The 22,253-nt window shown below is 41.1% G+C and overlaps 1 protein-coding gene across 1 annotated transcript in view; it reads left to right on the top strand.

Moving 5' to 3' along the window:
- The first annotated feature begins 1,027 nt into the window (after window positions 1-1,027).
- trpv4 (transient receptor potential cation channel, subfamily V, member 4) overlaps window positions 1,028-22,253 on the top strand; it is a 41,451-nt gene continuing 20,225 nt past the window's right edge. Inside the window, exons 1-3 of the mRNA XM_067439315.1 lie at window positions 1,028-1,221; window positions 18,106-18,197; window positions 21,645-22,084. Coding sequence (XP_067295416.1) covers window positions 18,189-18,197; window positions 21,645-22,084 — 449 coding nt within the window. The 5' untranslated portion in view covers window positions 1,028-1,221; window positions 18,106-18,188. The remainder of the gene's footprint in view (window positions 1,222-18,105; window positions 18,198-21,644; window positions 22,085-22,253) is intronic.

The raw sequence follows: 22,253 nt of genomic DNA on the forward strand, positions 1-22,253 counted from the left end.
GGTTGTCTTTACAATTTGGGCAGGAGCGTCATCTTTTTAAAAAATAACATTATTTATAACTTATTATTTTTCTTTGGATAACAACTTTTAATTTGTGGGAAGCACTATTCTCACGTTCTCTGAGGCCCCTGACCCCTGATTCAACTCAAAAGCTCATTATTAGAGACTCTAAGACCTGAAGTGTGTGTAACTGTGTCAAATATGGGACACATACAAAATGTGCAGGGTTGGGGGTCCCTCAGGACAGGTTTGAAAACCGCATGCATTAAATGAATTAGTGAAGTAGCTCACCAATACCAGCAGCTAAAAAGGCTCCCCAGATAATGACAGCTCTTCCTGCTTGTGGTGGTATGCCTATAGTAGTAGAGATGCATTTAAGTATATTTCTCGTCAGATTTTCGAAGACACAGTTACTTTCTTGTCCAATAATTTGTGGTTAAGACAACTAAAAGCTTAGAATGGGGACAAAAGTGTGTTTTTTTTGCCCAGGACTGGAGGAGTTTTTCCTGTAATTACGCTGTAGGCTACACCAGAGGGCGCCGTTACCAAAAGTTTTCATGTAGACGCCTGACAACAAAAAGCGGTGACATGTAAATTAGCTAGCCGGTCATACCTGTTATGAAAGACCATTCTTCACATAATGTTAACTTCTGTATTGCGGGTTTGCCTAAGCAGTTTAAATTGTTTCATTATCACAAACGGTATGACAGCACAATTCCATATATTTCATCCACATAAACAGCTAAAAACAGCTAAAATTGTCGGTTGACAATTATAGACAACCGACGCGAATACCAGCACACAGTTTGTGATTTTTTTTAACGGCTTTTGACACCAGAAATAACTTCTTAGTGAAGTTACTATTAATATTTAGTTTACCTACTAAATCAGTAAAATGGCTCGAGAGCTAAAGTTATGTGATGAATGCTTTTTTTCCCTGCTTTAGAAGTAAACTATCCCAGTCCCTACGTCTGAATGAGGAGTCCACACCCCTAACGCACATTACAGGTCTTCACTCAGTGGGCGGTGAGAAATCAAAACACTAACGTTACTTCTCCAGTCCGTTTGAAAGTCTGGAAGGATGAAGCCTTTTCTAAAGTTTCCCAAAAGATACGGATCCCACCTGAAGAATGAATGTACGTGTACGAATCTGACCTCATAAACGGAACTACCCAACCTTTTCGACGTGTATGAAGAAACGTGTAGCATTCATCTGTACGGGTGAGCAACTTTTTCTCTGACTTCTGATCGCGTTTTCAAACTGTTAAATGTGTTGAAGATTGCAGATCCATTTAAAATGGTGTAAGTTAGGCGTTTGGAAACTGTCTTTAGAAAAATTTAGATAAAAGTATTTTTTTCTCTGTTCAGACTTCTTTCAACTAGGCTGGTTATCACCAAACCAGGTGTTTATATCCACATAGACATATGTTTGACATGCAGAGATCTGTTGATTAAGATTTATTAATTTGCTTCTTAAAGTTAAAAGTCTTACAGTAGAACCAGTAGTTGACATTTGAATCACATTCATTTTTTCCCACAACCTCATCTTTTGTTAGATCACAGCTGTTTGGCTCTTTGGAGACCTTATGACATGGAAAAGGAAATCTAGATCTCCTCTGAGGCCATGGAGATGGAGTCATTTCCAGCTGTTATCTAATGCTATGTAGATAGTCTTGACTTTTTCTCCATCTGTTACATTTCTCATTAGGTCTCCCAGTTAGTTACGTGGTCTGATGCACCATCCACACTCCCTCCAATTCCCAAAACACAGTAAGATGGCTTAGGCCATTGTGCTCCCATGTTATCAGAGCTTATCAAAACTTTTCCACTGTTCTGCTTTCACTCTCTGTGGTGATAATAGACTGTATTGGAGTCGGGTCAGAGCAGAGGTACACTGCTCTAGTAGACACTAGACAGTATTTGGGTAGCGCTTGCCAGGCTCGAGGCAATAACTGTAGGGGTTTGTGTTAGATTTTCCACCATTCGCTTAAGCAAACAAGAGGGGCAGATGAAAACTTGCATATTGAATACAGCTTGGGGAACAGATAGACTTGTTAAAGCTGGAATAGACTACACAACCTTTACTATCTAAACAGATTGTAAATCACTTGTCGACTGAGGATAACACACTACTACCAGACTTTTAATTCATTCCAACAAAATCACACATAAACCTTGTTGCTAAGAGATGCAGTGAGAGATGCTAATATGCATACTGTCTTGAGTAGGTACTGTGAATAATTGCAACCAAGTATGTTCTATATAATATAAATGTTTGATTTGTCAGTATAATCTGGAAGTACTACATTCACATATTGTTATTATCATGTGACCTAACAGCAGGGTATCTTTACTAATTCACAAAACCTATCCTGTGGCCTCATGGGGTAATAAATGCTGCCTTCATGTGCTATTGGAAATTTGATAATTCATTATTTGATATTTGAATAATGACACTTATTTTGTAACATACTGTTTTTTGCCTACTGTATAGTAGGGGAGTATGTGATTTATGCAGCCAGTGTGTTCTAAAATTAGCTTATCAAACATGTTTGATATTCTTCGATGGGTAGAATCATATAATGTAATGAAAAAAAGTCTTATACTCTGACTGCTCAAAATCTGCAGACTGGCTCTGAGTTTTGGTAACTAATGTTGACTTATCCAGACTTTAGCTAAAATTTGAAAATTTGTGATGTCAGAACTAATTGTTACATATAGACATTTGTAGACATGTGTTACTCTTAAATGTCTCTAGGCTGCCTTCTCAGACGTGTTGTGGAGCATCTCAGACATGCCTGAACAGGAAAGTGGTTGTTCTAGTGGTGATGAGCTCACAGAGAATCAGAAAAACAGAAATCTGGAAGTTGACACTGTCCCAGATTGCCAAATTATGACCTGTGGGCTTGTGTATAAAATATTATAAATAAAAAATCATCCCCACTGTCAAATCTTATTCGTTCTTTCTGCATGTTTAAACTTAGCACAGTGTGTCTTCATGTGTCATAAATTGATAAATGGTTCACAAATTGTAAGCTTTAGTTGAATGGGAAAGAGCAGCATGAATGTTCTTTAAAACTTATTCTAGTATTGCAAAAATGCACGAAACTCAGTTTTGGAAAAAATATGACTAAGAAAACAATGACAACTTTCACTTTTGGAGGAACTGCTCTTTAAAACAGAACTGGAAATAAATGCAAGTTCAGCAATGGTGGTTCTTTGATTTTGTTATCGGTTATTGCCTCAGGAGTTTGGACAAATTTTGATGCAATAGTAGAACTCCCTCTTAAAACGGGAAAAGAATAGGACAGTGTGAGTCATGCCTGTTCTGGGAAGGGAGAGAATCAGTTTAGGACTGAGATGAATCCCACAATAGATTGTGACATGCGGATAAAGGTTTTGGAGTGGAGTGTATGGAGGGGATATAAGGGATGAATAGGGCCAGGGCATGTTTTTTTCAGCTGTGAGGAAGTGTCTTGGTTAAAAAAAAAATGACATGTAAACAAAATAGATCACATCTTTGCCTAAATGTTCATTTAGGAAATAAATATATATACAGTGGGCCAAAAAGTATTTAGTCAGCCACCAATTGTGCAAGTTCTCCCACTTAAAAAATGAGAGAGACCTGTAATTTTCATCATAGTACACTTCAACTATGAGAGACAGAATGAGAAAAAAATCCAGAAAATCACATTGTCTGATTAAAAATATATATATATTTGGAAATTATGGTGGAAATTAAGTATTTGGTTGCCTACAAAAAAGCAAGATTTCTGGCTCTCAGAGACCTGTAACTACTTCTTTAAGAGTCTCCTCTGTCCTTCACTTATTACCTGTATTAATGGCACCTGTTTGAACTCATTATCAGTATAAAATATACCTTTCCACAACTTCAAACAGTCAGACTCTAAACTCCACTATTGCCAAGACCAAAGAGCTGTCAAAGGACACCAGAAACAAAATCGTAGACCTGCCCCAGGCTGAGAAGACTGAATCTGCAATAAGTAAGCAGCTTGGTGTGAAGAAATCAACTGTGGGATCAATTATTAGAAAAAGGAAGACATACAACACAAAATTATCACAAGAACGGTAAGCAAAAACTTGCAGAGAGCTGGGACCAAAGTAACAAAGGGTACCATCAGTAATACAATACGCAACCAGGGACTCAAATCCTGCAGTGCCAGACGTGTCCCCCTGCTTAAATTTTATCATTAATTACTCACCCTCATGTTGTTGGACACCCGTAACACCTTTGTTCATCTCCGTAACACGAATGAAGATTTTTGTTGAAAGCTGATGGCTGAGAAAGTCTTCAGATAGGCCTCCATTGGCATTCAGTACATTCCCACTCATAAGACCCATAAAAGGCACTAAAAACATCTATACAAAGTCCATCTCACTACAGTGGCTGTACAATAATTTTACAAAGTGATGAGAATAGTTTTTGTGTGGAAACAAATATCGAAATAACGACTTCATCCGGCAAGTTATTGTCTTCCGTGTAGGTCTTGGACGCAAACTCACGCGATAGCGGCGCTCCTCCTCGCTTCTGGGTCATGTATCTGAACGGCGGATCTGCATCATATTCTCGCGCATGTGTCGAGTTCACATCAATAACTTGGTGGATAAAGTCGTTATTTTGATTATTGTGCGCACAATAACTATTTTCGTCGCATTCTAAAATTATTTTACAGCCACTGTAGTGAGATGGACTTTGTTTTTAGTGCCTTTATGGGTCTTGTGTGTGGGAATGTACTAATGCCAATGGAGGCCTATCTGAAGACTTTCTCATTTACATTTACATTTAATCATTTAGCAGACGCTTTAATCCAAAGCGACCCACAAAAAAAGGGTAGAGCAATAGAAGCAACGAAACAAACAAAGCCAACAACCCGTAAGAGCTGTAAGAAATCTCAATTAATTAGCAGAGTACACAACTGTTTTTTTTTTTTTTTTTTTTTTTTTTTATATAGCCAGCTACAACAAATACTCACGTACGGAAAATACAGAACACTGGATTTGGATAGCTAAGATAACAACCCATTAGGACTAAGGCTGATGCCCCAACTGTTGTCGTTAATGCGGATTCAGTGGCCCAATGGGTTGGTTTTGTATGGCATTCTAGTGTTAAGAACCCAAGGTATCTATCTGTTTTAATCTGTCATTTGTCTGTGTATATACTCTTTCTGTATGTATAGTTGTGTCTGTGTTCCAGGTGGGCGTGGTTTCCACTTACCGGTGGGGAAACACTGATTGGTCCCTCTAAACACCTGACCAGTACTTAAGGACCGCCCCAAACACTCAGCCTTTGCCTTGTGCCTCGTTGACTTTGTGCTATATCGCCCTCGTTCTTCGCTTCCAGTGACTTTCTGATTATACCGTTCGTTTCGTCATCGTTTGTTTGAGAGTGTCATGCCAGAGAGATTGTGAGTGTTTTAGGAGGTTGTGAGTGTTTGTTTATTGTTACCATCTGATTATCCACTCTATTTTTGATCCCTGCCTGCTTGACTACGCTTATTGAACACTGAATCGGATTTGTTTGCCAAGACCCTGTATATACAACTGTAAATACTATTGTATATATTTTTACCACTTTAAAAGGGGGGGGGGGGGTTAGACACCAATTTATTTATGTTTATCACTTTGTTTATGGTTAAGGGAGATAGGTAAGTTAAGTTGTGTTTTGTTTTCTTTATTTTTTTGGTTAGGTAATTTAGGTTCAAAAGAAGATTGTTTTGTTTATTGTTTTGGCCGTGTCTGCCCCTTTTGTTGAAACCCTTATTTTCATTGTAAATAAACTTGCATCATTTTGATATCTCTCTGGTAGTGAGACTCGCTTCCTTTTTGTTACGGCTGACCCCTAGCGGTCGTAACAGAAATTGGGGGCTCGTCTTAAAGTTTCCTTTTTCAAAAGACCAATTGGACTATCGTCGTTGCCTGTATATCTCATGAAATTTGCTTTGTATATTTTAGTTTGGCTAGTGGTTTTCATTTTGAGGGGGAGGGAATTTGCGATGTCTTTAAAATTTGAGCTAGAAAGGTTTGCGGTTCAGCCTACGGCTGATCAATTGGATATCTGCCGCAAAGACGATCTGTTTTCAATCGCGGATTTATATCAAATTACAGTTCCTCGTGGTGCAGTGAAACGTGAGCTTAAGGATGCGATTTACAAACATTTGGTGGAGCAGGGAGTTTTGTCAGAGGAGCGCGACTCGGCGGGTGTTGCACTTCGGTTGCCGGGTCCCGCGGGTGAGGGAGAACAGCCCAAACCCGAGGAACTGGCTAGCATAGATCCCGTCGATCTGCCGTCTCCGCAAAATCCCTTACTGGCGATCAAACTGAAAGAGCTGGAGTTGGAGTTGGGCAGGCAACAATATCAGAGTCAGCTGCTGCATGCACGCACAGTTGAACTTGAAATCAAGCGAGCAATCAAGCTCAAGGAGCTGGAGCTCGAACTGAAAACAAAATCGCCTGTTCACCCCTCAGCTGTTGATGCGCCTGGCGCGAGCGTGCCTGTGTCGTCGCCCATCACCGCTTCCACTCCGAGCCCTATTCCTGCACCTCGACGCACCCCACAAGTAAGTCAACCCGGATTTGATATTAGTCGTCAAATAGCACTAGTTCCGTTGTTCCGTGAAAGTGAGGTTGACACTTATTTCACTGTGTTTGAGCGAATCGCCGCCACGTTAAAATGGCCGCGGAATGTTTGGCCGCTGTTGTTACAGTGTAAGCTCGTCGGTAAAGCCCAGGAGGTCTGTTCAGCGTTAACGCTTGAACAGAGCTTGGATTATGATGTGATGAAGACCGCCGTTTTGCGCGCTTATGAATTAGTTCCCGAAGCATACCGGCAAAAGTTTCGAAATCATGTGAAAACCTCTAGTCAAACACATGTGGAGTTTGCCAGAGACAAGGCAAATTTATTTGATAAATGGTGTACTGCGAATAAAGTCGTCACGTTTGAGCAGCTTAAAGAGCTGATTTTGCTAGAAGAATTTAAGAATTGTCTACCGGAGAAAATTGTGGTTTACTTAAATGAACAGAAAGTGTCCTCTTTGTCTGAAGCTGCAGTTTTTTCTGATGAGTTTGTACTCACGCACAGAATAGTGTTTTCACCCGCAAAGCGTAACTTCCCCGATCGAGTTCGTAGTCCTAAGGATACCACAGTGGTACCCAAGAACGATTCAAGTGCAGATCGCAGCGAAAACCGTGAATGTTTTTACTGTCATGAGTTGGGGCATCTCATTGCCGTTTGCCCCGTTTTGAAGCGTAAAGCCGGTAAGAAAGCGACCACTTTTAAAAGTGTTGCATTAGTTGATCGACCTGATGTGTACCCTGAGCTAGTATCTTTAGATACAACCACTGAATCTGCTTTTGAGCCATTTATTTTTGATGGTGTCGTGTCACTTAAGGAAGCCGACTCTGAAACGAAAAGCATTCGCATGCTCCGTGATACGGGCGCGGCGCAATCTTTCATTTTAGAGAGGGTGTTACCGTTTTCTGAAAAGTCAAGTTGTGGTTCCAGTGTGTTAGTGCAAGGTATTGACCTCACTGTAGTTAAAGTTCCTTTGCACAGTGTCCATTTACGCTCTGGAATAATTTCAGGGACAGTTAAGCTGGCAGTTCGATCTGAATTACCTGTTAAAGGTGTATCGCTCATTTTAGGCAATGATCTAGCCGGTGACAAAGTTTTCTGTTTACCCGAAGTGATAGATGTTCCTGATACGCACGACGAGGATGCGTTGCAAGGGGAGTTTCCTGAAGTGTTTTGCACATGTGTAGTGACACGAGCTCAAGCTCATAAATTCAAAGATTCCGTTGATCTGTCAAAAACATTTTTGTGTGCTGACAATTCTGCTGAAACAGAGAAAGTTGATTCGGTTCAGTTGAAAGTGTGTGCACTTCCAGATGTTGATTTACCATTTGGTAAAACTACGTTAATTGAGGCACAAAGTGCCGATCAAAGTCTGTGTCACTGTTTTGCAGCTGCTGTCGAGCCGACTGTTTTGCCAGAACATCCTGCGACCTACTTCTTTGAAGATGGCGTTCTTATGCGTAAGTGGTCTCCTAGACATGTCAAGGATGACTGGGGTACTGTTTTTCAAGTTGTTGTTCCAAAACCCTTTCGAGAACAGGTATTGAGTGTGGCACATGACCATGAACTTTCTGGTCATGTAGGCATCCGAAAAACTTACGATAATCTTTTGAAACACTTTTTTTGGCCTTCGATGAAATCTGACGTTTCCAAATTCTGTAAGTCCTGTCACGCATGTCAAGTATCAGGTAAGCCCAATCAAGTTATCCCTCCAGCCCCATTGAAGCCAATACCCGTGCTTGGCGAACCATTTGAGCGAATCTTGATTGATTGCGTTGGGCCATTACCCAAAACAAAATCGGGAAATTCGTATTTGTTAACGTTGATGTGTGCGTCAACCAGGTATCCCGAAGCGATACCACTTCGTTCCCTTAAGGCTCATGCTATTGTCAAAGCAATTATAAAATTCTGTACCACTTTCGGAGTGCCGAAATACATTCAATCTGATCAAGGTACTAATTTCATGTCCAAAGTGTTCGCCAAAGTAATAAAAAAACTAAACATTAAACATCAAGTATCTAGCGCTTACCACCCTCAGTCGCAAGGTGCCCTCGAACGTTTTCATCAAACTCTCAAATCCATGTTGCGAACGTTTTGTGTCGGAGAACAGAAAGAATGGGATGAAGAGGTCCCACTCTTGTTGTTTGCAATACGTACCACGACTCAAGCGTCCCTTGGGTTCAGTCCTTCTGAGTTGATTTTTGGACACACTGTGCGTGGCCCCTTGAAAATTTTACAAGAACAGATTCTTTCTTCCGACCGTTCGTCTCCCACTACAAACATCCTAGATTACGTTAGTGCTTTTCGTGAAAGACTGCATAAACTCTGGAAGCTGGCAAAACATTCGCTTGATTCAGCCCAAGACCAAATGAAAACTCGATATGACCAAAAAGCTGTACAGCGCGGTTTCCAGATTGGAGACAGAGTTCTCGTTTTACTTCCCGTGCCTGGTTCAGTGCTTCGAGCTAAATTTCGAAGGCTGATTCATTTCCACTGCCACGCATTGAAGACTGTGTTGATCGTGTGGGAAATGCTAAATTCGTAACAAAACTTGATCTACTAAAAGGTTATTGGCAAGTGCCGCTCACAGAGCGGGCCTCCGAAATCTCTGCCTTCGCCACCCCTGAAATGTTCCTACAATACCGGGTTATGCCTTTTGGCCTTCGAAACGCTGGAGCTACCTTTCAACGTTTAATGTCCATTGTGTTATCCAATGTATCAAATTGTGAGGCATATTTAGATGACGTTGTGTGTTATGCTAACACTTGGGAAGATCATCTGAACACTTTAGAGGAAGTCTTTAAACGTCTCAGAGATGCTAATCTTACCTTGAATCTAGCTAAGTGTGAATTTGGATGTGCTACCATCACATACTTGGGTAAAGAAGTCGGTAGTGGTCATGTTCGCCCACTGAACTCAAAAATTCAGGCTATCCTCGACTTTCCAGTCCCTCAAACGAGAAGAGAGCTCCGTCGTTTTTTGGGAATGACCGGTTACTATCGATGTTTTTGTAAAAATTTCTCTGACGTTGCTAGCCCTCTCACTGGGTTACTGCGAAAAACAGCCTCATTCAGGTGGACTTCTGTTTGTCAATCTGCTTTTGATGCTCTGAAAACTCTGCTCTGTAGTACACCTGTCCTCGTTGCACCCAATTTTGAAAAGCCATTTCTGTTAGAAGTTGATGCTAGTGGTACTGGTGTTGGTGCTGTCTTATTGCAGACTGGTACGGATGGTTTGAATCATCCCATCAGCTTCTTTTCAAAAAAATTCTTGAAGCATCAAATTCACTACAGCACCATAGAGAAAGAGGCCCTAGCCTTGATTCTTGCCTTACAGCACTTTGAAGTGTATATCGGTTCTAGTGTACAACCTGTTACTATCTTCACTGATCATAACCCCCTTACATTCCTTCAACAAATGTCTAATGCCAATCATCGTTTAATGCGATGGTCTTTGATCTGTCAAAGTTACAATCTGAAAATCTGTCATAAAAGAGGTATTGAAAATGTCATTGCTGACTCACTATCCCGTGTCAATCAGTAAAACATTACATGTTTTATTTTTATGGAGGGGGGTGTTAAGAACCCAAGGTATCTATCTGTTTTAATCTGTCATTTGTCTGTGTATATACTCTTTCTGTATGTATAGTTGTGTCTGTGTTCCAGGTGGGCGTGGTTTCCACTTACCGGTGGGGAAACACTGATTGGTCCCTCTAAACACCTGACCAGTACTTAAGGACCGCCCCAAACACTCAGCCTTTGCCTTGTGCCTCGTTGACTTTGTGCTATATCGCCCTCGTTCTTCGCTTCCAGTGACTTTCTGATTATACCGTTCGTTTCGTCATCGTTTGTTTGAGAGTGTCATGCCAGAGAGATTGTGAGTGTTTTAGGAGGTTGTGAGTGTTTGTTTATTGTTACCATCTGATTATCCACTCTATTTTTGATCCCTGCCTGCTTGACTACGCTTATTGAACACTGAATCGGATTTGTTTGCCAAGACCCTGTATATACAACTGTAAATACTATTGTATATATTTTTACCACTTTAAAAGGGGGGGGGGGGTTAGACACCAATTTATTTATGTTTATCACTTTGTTTATGGTTAAGGGAGATAGGTAAGTTAAGTTGTGTTTTGTTTTCTTTATTTTTTTGGTTAGGTAATTTAGGTTCAAAAGAAGATTGTTTTGTTTATTGTTTTGGCCGTGTCTGCCCCTTTTGTTGAAACCCTTATTTTCATTGTAAATAAACTTGCATCATTTTGATATCTCTCTGGTAGTGAGACTCGCTTCCTTTTTGTTACGGCTGACCCCTAGCGGTCGTAACACTAGCTAAATGCGCAGCAATAGCCATCGACAGCAAAAACTCACGTACGCAAAATACAGAACACTGGGTTTTGGTAGCTATGATAACTATGTAACATACCCGCCTGAAGGCACAAATCCGGATGAGAGACGTAGATATGATCAGTAAGTGCTATTCTGTATTGGTCAAGTGCAATAGGAAAAGTGCAATTGGAAAAGATGTGTCTTAAGATGTTTTTTAAAAATGGCTACAGACTCGGCAGCACGAATTGAGATCGGCAGGTCATTCCACCAGGTGGGAACGGTCCAGGAAAATGTCCGTGAGAGCGATTTCATGCCTCTTTGGGAAGGAACCACGAGGCGCCGCTCATTCGCAGAACGCAAGCTTCTGGAGGGTGTGTAAGTCTGAACAATTGAGTTTAGGTATAATGGTGCAGAACCAGTGGTTGTTTTGTAGGCGAGAACTAGAGCCTTGAATTTGATGCGAGCAGCCATTGGCAACCAGTGCAGTTTGATGAAGAGAGGCGTAACATGCGTTCTCTTCGGCTCATTAAAGACCACTCTCGCCGCTGCATTCTGGATCAGCTGCAAGGGTTTGATAGTGCATGCTGGAAGCCCAGCCAGAAGAGCATTACAATAATCCAGTCTGGAGAGAACAAGAGCTTGAACCAGGAGTTGTGCAGCCTGTTCTGATAGGAAGGGTCTAATCTTTCTAATGTTGTATAAAGCAAATCTGCAGGACCGGGCTGTTGCAGTAATGTGGTCAGTGAAGTTTAACTGGTCATCAATCACAACTCCAAGGTTCCTGGCTGTCCTTGATGGAGTTATGGTCGATGAACCAAGCTGAATGGAGAAATTTTGATGAAGTGCTGGGTTGGTTGAGAAAACAAGTAATTCTGTCTTTGCAAGATTGAGTTTAAGATGATGCTCTTTCATCCAGTCAGAAATGTCTGTCAGACAGGCAGCGATACGAACACTGACCGTAGGATCATCTGGTTGAAATGAGAAGTAAAGTTGAGTGTCATCAGCATAGCAGTGATAGGAAAAGCCATGTTTCTGAATGACGGAACCTAATGATGACATGTAGATGGAGAAGAGAAGTGGTCCAAGGACTGAGCCCTGGGGAACCCCAGTAGCTAGATGATGTGACTTAGACACTACACCTCTCCATGACACCCTGTAGGACCTACCAGAGAGGTAAGACCCGAACCACTGGAGGGCAGTTCCTGAGATACCCATCGTCTTAAGTGTTGACAGGAGGATCTGGTGGTTAACTGTGTCAAAAGCAGCAGACTGATCCAGCAGAATGAGCACTGAGGATTTGGAAGCTGCTTTTGCCAGTCTCAGTGCCTCAGTTACCGAGAGCAAGGCAGTCTCAGTCGAATGGCCGCTTTTGAAGCCGGATTGGTTGTTGTCTAGGAGGTTGTCCCTTTCAAGAAACATAGAGAGTTGATTGAACACAACTCGCTCAAGGGTCTTTGCAATGAAAGGCAGAAGGGATACCGGTCGGTAGTTTTCTAAAAGTGCTGGATTCAGAGAGGGTTTCTTAAGCAGTGGGGTTACCCGAGCCTGCTTAAATGCTGTGGGAAAGGTTCCCGTATGAAGAGAAGTGTTGACAATGTGAGTGAGTGCAGGAGTGATTGAAGAAGAAATGGCCTGAAGGAGGTGAGTGGGTATAGGATCAAGTGGACAGGTAGTAGGGTGATTGGAAAGGATGAGTTTAGAAATATCTGCCTCGGAGAGCGGAGAGAAGGATGGAAGCGTGTTCGTGTTAGTTGTTGAGATTTGCTTGTCAGTTTGTGATGAGGAGAACTGTTTGCTGATGAGGGATGTTTTGTTTGTAAAAAATGATGCAAAGTCATCAGCTGTAAGAGTTGATGAAGGAGGGGGAGGAGGAGGACAAAGGAGAGAGGAGAATGTTTTAAAGAGTTTGCGAGAGTCAGAGCATTTGTTGATTTTGTTGTGGTAGTATGTTGTTTTAGCAGTGGAGACATTTGTAGAGAAAGAAGAGAGAAGCGACTGATACAAGGTAAGGTCAGTATAGTTTTTAGATTTCCGCCATTTCCTCTCTGCCGCCCTGAGTCCAGAGCGATGTTCACGGAGAACATCAGACAGCCAGGGGGCAGATGGGGTGGGGCGGGCTGGTCTGGATGAGAGGGGGCAAAAACTGTCTAAGGAGGATGTTAGAGTGGAGCAAAGAGTGTTGGTAGCACTGTTAGTGTCCAGTGCTGAGAACTGAGCAGGTGGAGGGAGTGAAGATGATACCATAGTGGATAGGCAAGAGGGAGAGAGGGAGCGTAGATTACGCCGAAAGGTGATCTGTGTAGGAGTGCGTGTTGTATCAGGAGTCAGTATGAGGTTAAGAGTGATGAGAAAGTGGTCTGAGGTGTGTAATGGAGTAACTAAAGTGTTGTCCGTTGAGCAGTTGCGTGTGTATACAAGGTCTAATTGGTTACCTGATCTGTGAGTAGCTGTAGTAGATACTAACTTAAGGTCAAATGAAGTCAGTAGAGTGCTGAAGTCTGCAGCTAGGTGTTTATCAAGATGGATGTTGAAGTCACCAAGCAGAATCAGTGGAGTGCCATCCTCAGGGAAGTTAGAAAGTAACACATCCAACTCCTCCACAAAGTTACCGAGGTGACCTGGAGGACGATAGACCACTACCACATGGATTTTAACAGGGTGAGTAACAGTGATTGAGTGCGATTCAAATGAACTGGCCGGTAGAGATGGTAATGGATCAAATTTCCAATCATTTGAGATAAGCAAACCAGTACCCCCACCCCTCCCAATAGGCCGAGGAGTGTGTGAAAAAGTTAAATTGGTTGAAAGGGCTGCAGGAGTGGCAGTGTCCTCTGGTTTGATCCAGGTCTCAGTTAGGGCCATGAGGCTGAGCTGAGAATGAGTCCCAATAGATGAAATGAAGTCTGCTTTGTTTACAGCAGACTGACAATTCCAGAGACCAATTGGAATAGAGAGTAAAGTAGCAGAGGATGTTAGGATATAGCGCAAATTATTAGGATTGCGGCGTCTCGTGCGTACAGAGCGTGAATTACGAGTGCTAGTAGTTATAGTTGAGATTTGGAAGCACATGGTGAATACAGATCAGAGAAAAGGCCAGATCGGAATCAGAAAAGAGCCGAACACAAATAATGAAAGGAAGATGATACTCAAGTGGCTTGTCGAGGTCCTTGCTCGAGAGGAGTTGCACAGGGAAGAGTTGAAGTCTTTACACTCGTCGGTCTTGCACAGGGAAGAGTTGAAGTCTTTACACTCGTCGGTCTTGCACAGGGAAGAGTTGAAGTCTTTACACTCGTCGGTCTTCACACAAGGAGGGCTTCACACTGCCGCTTCCGCTGCCGCGGACTATCACGCTATTTATACTCACTTGAGTATCGTTATTGAAAGCAGCTGGGAACGCCCCCAACAAACTGACTCCCAACGTGGCAAAGACCAAACAAATGCTAACTCAACAAATGCTAACTCCTACACACACCACCAGAATACACCAAAACTACTAATACACACCACTGCACCACACAGACACACTTATCCAACAACAAATGAACAAACAATCAAAAATGAGAAAAGTTACAAACACTTACACAGTAGTTGTCTATCAGTCAATCAATGCTTCACCTCTAACCAGCTGCTAACAAACACACGAGGCTTTTAATACCTCGCTGGCCACGCCCCCAACAAACTGACTCCCAACGTGGCAAAGACCAAACAAATGCTAACTCCCACACACACCACCAGAATACACCAAAACTACTAATACACACCACTGCACCACACAGACACTTATCCAACAACAAATGAACAAACAATCAAAAATGAGAAAAGTTACAAACACTTACACAGTAGTTGTCTATCAGTCAATCAATGCTTCACCTCTAACCAGCTGCTAACAAACACACGAGGCTTTTAATACCTCGCTGGCCACGCCCCCAACAAACTGACTCCCAACGTGGCAAAGACCAAACAAATGCTAACTCAACAAATGCTAACTCCCACACACACCACCAGAATACACCAAAACTACTAATACACACCACTGCACCACACAGACACACTTATCCAACAACAAATGAACAAACAATCAAAAATGAGAAAAGTTACAAACACTTACACAGTAGTTGTCTATCAGTCAATCAATGCTTCACCTCTAATGCTTCACCTTCTCAGCCATCAGCTTTCAACAAAAATATCTTCATTTGTGGTAAAAACTCAACTTGTCGTGTTTTGAAGAATGCCGAGTTTCATCCAAAGAACACCATACCTACTGAGAAGCATGGGGGTGGAAACATCATACTTTGGGTCTGTTTTTTTGCAAAGGGACCAAGACGACTGATCTGTGTAAAGGAAAGAATGAATGGGGCCATGTATTGTGAGATTTTGAGTAAAAACCTCCTTCCATCAGCAAGGACATTGAAGATGAAATGTGGCTGGTAGGGCTGTCATTTTTGAAAAAATTCTAATTCAAACGGATATCAAATTTCAAGCAATCTATTCGAATATATTCGAATATCTACAACCAAATTTGTCATAATTTGACCCCAATAAAAAAAAGAAAAGAAAAAGAAAACGACACCGCCGTAACAGAGGTTCAATCCCAAATGCGTTAACAGTCTGACAGTCATAAACAGGACTTAGGCCACAGCTTGTATGAAAAAATATTGTTAACTTAATGTTTGAAAATGATTTAAAAAATGTATATGGTTTGGGCTTTTTATTACAACTGAGGTGTTTATATGGAGCATTTTCATTCAGATTGGACTTTTAAACCGATTACAGTGCTCCATAAACGCACTCAACTAAAAAATTGCACTAGATGGTATTTTAAAAACCGGATAGTTTATTTATAGTTTGATTATGGATTTTTCACGTCATGTTTGAATGCATATTCGAATATTGATAAAAAGTGACAGCCCTAGTGGCTGGGTCTTTCAGCATGACAAAGATCCCAAACACACTGCCCATGCAACAAAGGAGTGGCTTCGTAAGAAGCATTTCAAAGTCCGGGAGTGGCCTAGCCAGTCTCCAGATTTTAACCCTATAGAAAATCTTTAAGGGGAAGTTGAAAATTCGGGTTGCCCAGTGACAGCCCCAAAACACCACTACTCTAGACTAGCGGAGATCTGCATGGAGGAATGGGCCAAACTACCAGCAACAGTGTGTAAAACCTTGTGGTGACTTACAGAAAAGTTTGACCTCTGTCTTTGCTAAAAAAAAAAAAAGGGTATGTAACAAATTATTGAGAATTATTGAGAACTTTTGTTATTGACCAAAAACTTATTTTCCAGCATAATTTGCAAATAAATTCAACCCATAGTTGAATACCTATGATGAAAATTACAGGCATCTCTCAACTTTTTAAGGGGGAGTACTTGCACAATTGGTGGCTGACTAAATACTCTTTTGGCCCAGTGTGTGTGTGTGCGTGTGTGTGTGTGTGTGTGGGCATGTTTTTGTGACATGAGGACACATGTTTACTTCAGTCGGCCGGATCCAGGCTGTGTCCGGATCGGATGGTGGACCTGCGTCTGGACATGACCAGCGCATCCTGGAGTGTTTGCTGAGTCCGAGTCAATTGGTGTCTCCTCTGAATTTGCCTCACCGGCACGTCATCCTCAATAAACCTGTTTCCGGCGCAATAACTTCAATCTTTCAAGTATTCATATTCTTGTGCGACGCGCCATCCTAAATGAACCAGTCTCTTTGCTTGATACCCAAAATTGTGAATATTCCTATCTAATATGATTTATGACTTGCAGGGTTGACAGAATAATAATTATACACTGTTTAATAATAGGCCAGAGGAGAACTGGCACCCCGACTGAGTCTGGTTTCTCCCAAGTCTTATTTTTCTCCATCATGCCCTGATGGAGTTTTGGTTCCTTGCCACTGTTGCCTTTGGCTTGGCTTGCTCAGTTGGGGACACTAAAATTATGATCCAAGTTATTTGACTAAATATACAAATTAAATTTATTAATTAGGTCATATTTAATTCTATAAACTATCCAAATCAAACTAGCCAAATCAATTTTTGTTGCAATATTGTCCTGTTTAACACCGTGAAGCTGCTTTGAAACAATGATCGTCGTAAAAGCGCTAAATAAATACAGTTGATTGATTGATTGACAAATGTGTATAATGACAGGGGTATGACAAAGGTATTACAAGGAGAGGGTGAAATATAAGGACATTGGCCATGTAAAAGTAAATCACAAGTAAACCAAGTAAATCACTTCCGCCAGAGAATAACAGATCTACAGGCGAGGAAACGGGAGCCCGCGAGCTCATTTTGAACCCGCGTGCGCATGCCATCTACTCTGCGAGCAAATCAAGCCCTCGCGTGCTCGGACACGACTCGCTGCACGCGCATCATCATTCCCCATACTCGCGCTCGACCTTCTATTTTGCTCGTGCGAAAACTTTTTATTTTTGGCAGTCGTGGGGCAGGACTTAACTTATGTCATTGCAACCTCAAATGTCATTGGCTTATTCCGTTTTTCCTGAAGTCAGTTGTGATTGGACGATTAGACGTGGCTTCACCAGGACTAGACGCAAGTGAAAACTTTATTTACTGACTGATTGATTGCATTATTAATATAATATGTCCTCGTGATTTACTGTGCGCACGTGCATATTAAACTGTGAACCTAAAACCGTGATACAAACCCCTACACCCCTAGCGTAACATATGTGAGAGGGTAGAATACACATTCTGAAAGCCTTCGGCAGAATTCAGATGAGCTATTTTAATCTAGATTAATCTAGATTCATTTCAAAATTAATCTAGATTTTATTTTTTTATTTATGCCCACCTCTAGTATATACACAAAGCAAAGTGATGTGGAACGTATTCATCGGTGTTGAATTACATCATGTATGCTGATTCATATACTTGAATAGGATACAGATTAAAAACAAACACAAAACACAATCCAAAGTACAATGTAGGTTCACATCAATAGGACAAGACAAAATCCCAAAGGCCTGAGGCTCTTCAGAACACATGCAACAAATCTAGATCTAAATCCAAAACTACAAGAGGGTGGGGCAGAAATCAGGACAGGCAAAACCACAGTAGACAAATGAACTCCCAGAACTGCATGCGGGCTCGACAAGATTTCGCAATGTGTTTGTTCTAATGTTTCATGTTGACAGCTTGACAGGTGTGTTCTGACTTTTTTTTGTTTTTCCCAGATCTGTTTGGGCCCCTGTAGACCCCCTGACACTTTGCAGCTCACCTGAGAAGTAATTTAGGAAGTACACATAGTATACAAGCAATGACTGAAGTAAGTAACATGTGTATTTCTACATAGTTATGTCTATATATTCAGAGTATTGAAGCTACTGGACACTCCCAGTACCAGGGAGATATTCTGTAGTACATTTATGTCGTTTTCACTGGTCCAGAAGAATGGAATGATTAATATGCCATTGTTAAAGAAAGAAAGAATAGAATGTAAAATATATGGTTTATAAAACAATCCTGACTTAAAGCTTTCTTTATGCTGTCTTTACACTGCATATATATCTTGCTAAATTGTATAAGGATTTCATAAGGTCACAAATGCTTTTGATTAACCGCCCAAAGTTACAGCAGATGTTTGGTAAAAGATCTCAACAGTGATGCCAACTCTCATGTAAAGACTGTAAGAAAGGACTATTTGGACTGTTTGTAATAAATGTCATGAAAATTTCTTTAAGCTGTTTTGCTGGTACATCCAAATAGTTCTTCACTGCAATTTAAAGGGGGGTCATATTCAAAATCTATTATGCTATTTTAAAGGTTCATCATTTTATTTTGGAGGTCTCCTACAATAGGGTTAGATGCACCCATGGTCAAAAAGCACTTTAATTTTCTCATAATATACATTGCATATCATTCAGTTTCAAATAGTCTGAAAATGGTTAGTTTGAAGATTCGCCCTGCGTCCCAATTCGCATAATATCCATACTAAATAGTATTCGAAAATAGAATTAGTATGTCCCAAATCGTAGTATGTTGAAAAGAGTATTCCAAAGAGACCCGGATGGTTTACTATTTCAGGTTCAAATTCGAAGTATGGATCAATGGGCACTCTAACGGCTGATATTGCCCACAACCCATTGCGAGTTGGACGAGGATTCGATTAGAACTACAAACGCGGATAAAAAGCGTTAAAAAACTACAAACATGACGGATGTGCGAGTCCAACGGTACAGAAGTACAGAAGTTTAGATAAAGGGTTTTGAGTGACCAACTATCAATATTTAACCTGACAAAAATATATTTATTCAGTGTTGTCCACATTATATTTCACCTGCAGCAGCATTGTGAACTTTTGTAATGACACGTTTGGCCATTAACTTTTAAATGCATCATTATATTTAAACTGCAAACACATGAGGCGAGTCTCTGCATTAAAGACACACACAGATCAATGAGCGTCTACATTTCTCTCCGATATGGTAGGAGATTAATCTGAATGTGGAGGATTTGAACAGTGATGAATCTGACAATGATTGACAGGGCAGTTAAACGGTGACGGGATACTCGTAACTAAGCGACAGAGTCCGTTAAAGATGGTGAAGTAGTATTTCCCGAAGCTTGCATACTTTTCTGCTACACACTCAAAAGTAAATACTTTTTCTTCACAAAAAGAGTAGATAGTTTTAGGATGTAGTATAAGTAGGCGAATTGGGACGCAGCATCAGTCTCTCTAAACCCCTCCTTTCCACAGGCTTACTCTGCTCTGATTGGTCAGATGGCTCAGTTTATTGTGATTGGTCTACACTAAACACCTATTACCATATCTGAATTTCAAGTCTGGAAGCTTCCTTAACACTTGTACACAATGGCATTGTTTTTTTCCATATCAAAAAAACTTTGAGGACTGTTCCACAGGTGCATGTGCAAAAAATATTTATGGTTCATTGAATTAGCATGAAAAACATTTAAACACTTTCCATTAAAGATCTGTTAGGCTTATTTGGATTTTACTCAATTTTTTTTAGTAAAACAACTAAAGTTTCTTTTTTTGTGTACTGATTTAAAAAATATGAATCATTCAAGTCAGCAGTCAGCACAAAAGTCAGCAGCTGTGACTCAGCAAGAGAGGTGGACTTAGGAGGGAGAGATCTCTTCAGAAACAAAAGAATCACACCCAATTGAACGAATTAAACAATTACTTCCCCAGCTAACATCCTACACTATTATCTTGTCTGGTAGTACCAACAGAGTAAAATTATATCAGGAACCTTATTTCTGGAATGCCACTTCTTCAGTTCTTGTGCATTCAGAAATAAAATATTTCCTCGATTTCACAGTCCAGTGCAGATTGATTCCAGGAATGTTTTTCTTGCTTTCTTGAATGCTTCTCTCCAGCAGAGTTTTCAATGTTTGTCATTGTTTTTGTTTGTGCTGAAGTGGATTTGCTCAAAGTGAATTGAGAAAAGCTGTATCTCATCTCCTTACATTTGGAATTGTCTAAAGCTTGGAACATACTTTGCAAGAACAAAGAAATTTGTTCGTTTTCTCGACTTGCCAGTACATTCCATACCTCACGAGAAAGCAGGTGCCGTTCATCTGCGTTTCTCCGCATTAACCACGCCTACTTTCAATGTATGGCCAATCATAAAATAGTTCTCGGACACACGCAAGAAAAAAGTCCTGCTTAGGCGATGTGTCGAGAACAAGCTGCAAGAATTCTTAAACCAGGGCTGCGAGAACAAAATTACGTCATTTTGTTCTCGCAGCCCTGGAAGCGAGAATTTTTTTCTCTGTTATTGTGGAGTATGTTGCAGCCTTAACACTTGTTATAATTGACATTTAATGGAAGAAGCCATGCCTTTTGCTATCACATATGCTGTGATGTGTAATAAAAATTTTACAATCAGACCAGGATGGTCAAGTTTCAAGTTGGCTATGCTAATTGGCCTGCAGTTGGTGAAATGAACTTTGACCACTTCAAGTAATTTTATAACGTTATATTGTTTTCAAAGCTCTAGGTAAGTTCCAATAATTATCTATGACATATTAGTCGAGATGGTTGCCTAGCTGCAAATGTAATTGTTTTCTATTTAAATGATCAACTTAGCCAGCAACCATATCACCCTGTAGCTCACGACTGGTTTCCCACTAAAGGTTAAGCAGGGCTGAGTCTGGTCAGTACCTAGATAAAAGACGTCCTGGGAAAACTAGGTAGCTGCTGGTAGAGGTGTTAGTGAGGCCAGCAGGGGGCGCTCACCCTGTGGTCTGTGTGGGTCCCAACACCCCAGTGTAGTGATGGGGACACTGTACTGTCAGTAAGCACTGTCCTTCGGATGAGACGTTAAACCGAGATCCTGACTCTCCATGGTCATTAAAAATCCTAGGATGTCCCTCGGAAAAGACTAGGGGTGTAACCCTGACATCCTGCTTTAATTTGCCCATTGGCCTTTGTCCATCATGGCCTCCTAATAATCCCCATATACCGATTGGCTTCATCACACTGTCTCTCCACCAATCAGCTGGTGAGCGTTCTGATGCAATATGGCTGCCGTCGCATCATCCAGATGAATCCTGCACATTGGTGGTGATTGAGGAGATTCCACCCCTCACATGTAAAGCGCTATATCATAAATGTAACAAATTATTATATTTAATTATTATTCAACTTCCAGAGGTTCTGATGTAGAGAACATGGAACTAGCATATGTTCCAGAGTAATTGTTTTGTCTTGTGTTTAAGTCCACTCACTTCATTTTTTATTTTACAGCAGGGTTTCTCCGCTTCCACTCTACTAAAGCGCTATCGTCTGGCCATGACAGATTCAAACTCTGTCTCTTCACCACCCGGAACTGCTGCTCAAGACTCATTAAAGTCTAAGGACCTTGTGGAAGATGGGGATCCCAACTTCCCCATGTCTTCACTGGCAGAACTACTGGATAATGATGATGGATCACAGCCAACACAAGACTCTCCCCAGGATTCAACTCGACCTGGACCACAGACTGACAACAAGCAGAACTTGCGGATAAGGTTTCCTGGGGCCTTTAAAAAGGGTGTTCCTAACCCCATGGACCTTCTTGAGTCCACCATGTCTGAATATCCAGGAGCACCTGGACCTAAAAAAGCACCTATGGACTCCCTGTTTGACTACGGCACATGTAGGGAGATAAACAACCACAAAAAACGCAGGAAGAAGCTTCCACGGGGGTGAGACAGTAGCTTTTACCTATTTTTGGTATTTACTTATTTTTGACACTTTTATTGATACAATAATGAATGCAGAGGGTACAGGAAATTATTGGAAGATAGGGAAAAAAGAGATGAGGAAAATGTTGGAATTTCTCATTGCCCAAGAACATGAACTAACAACTAATCC

The sequence above is a fragment of the Pseudorasbora parva genome, chromosome 3 (genome assembly GCF_024679245.1).
Source record: "Pseudorasbora parva isolate DD20220531a chromosome 3, ASM2467924v1, whole genome shotgun sequence".
Taxonomy (NCBI): domain Eukaryota; kingdom Metazoa; phylum Chordata; class Actinopteri; order Cypriniformes; family Gobionidae; genus Pseudorasbora; species Pseudorasbora parva.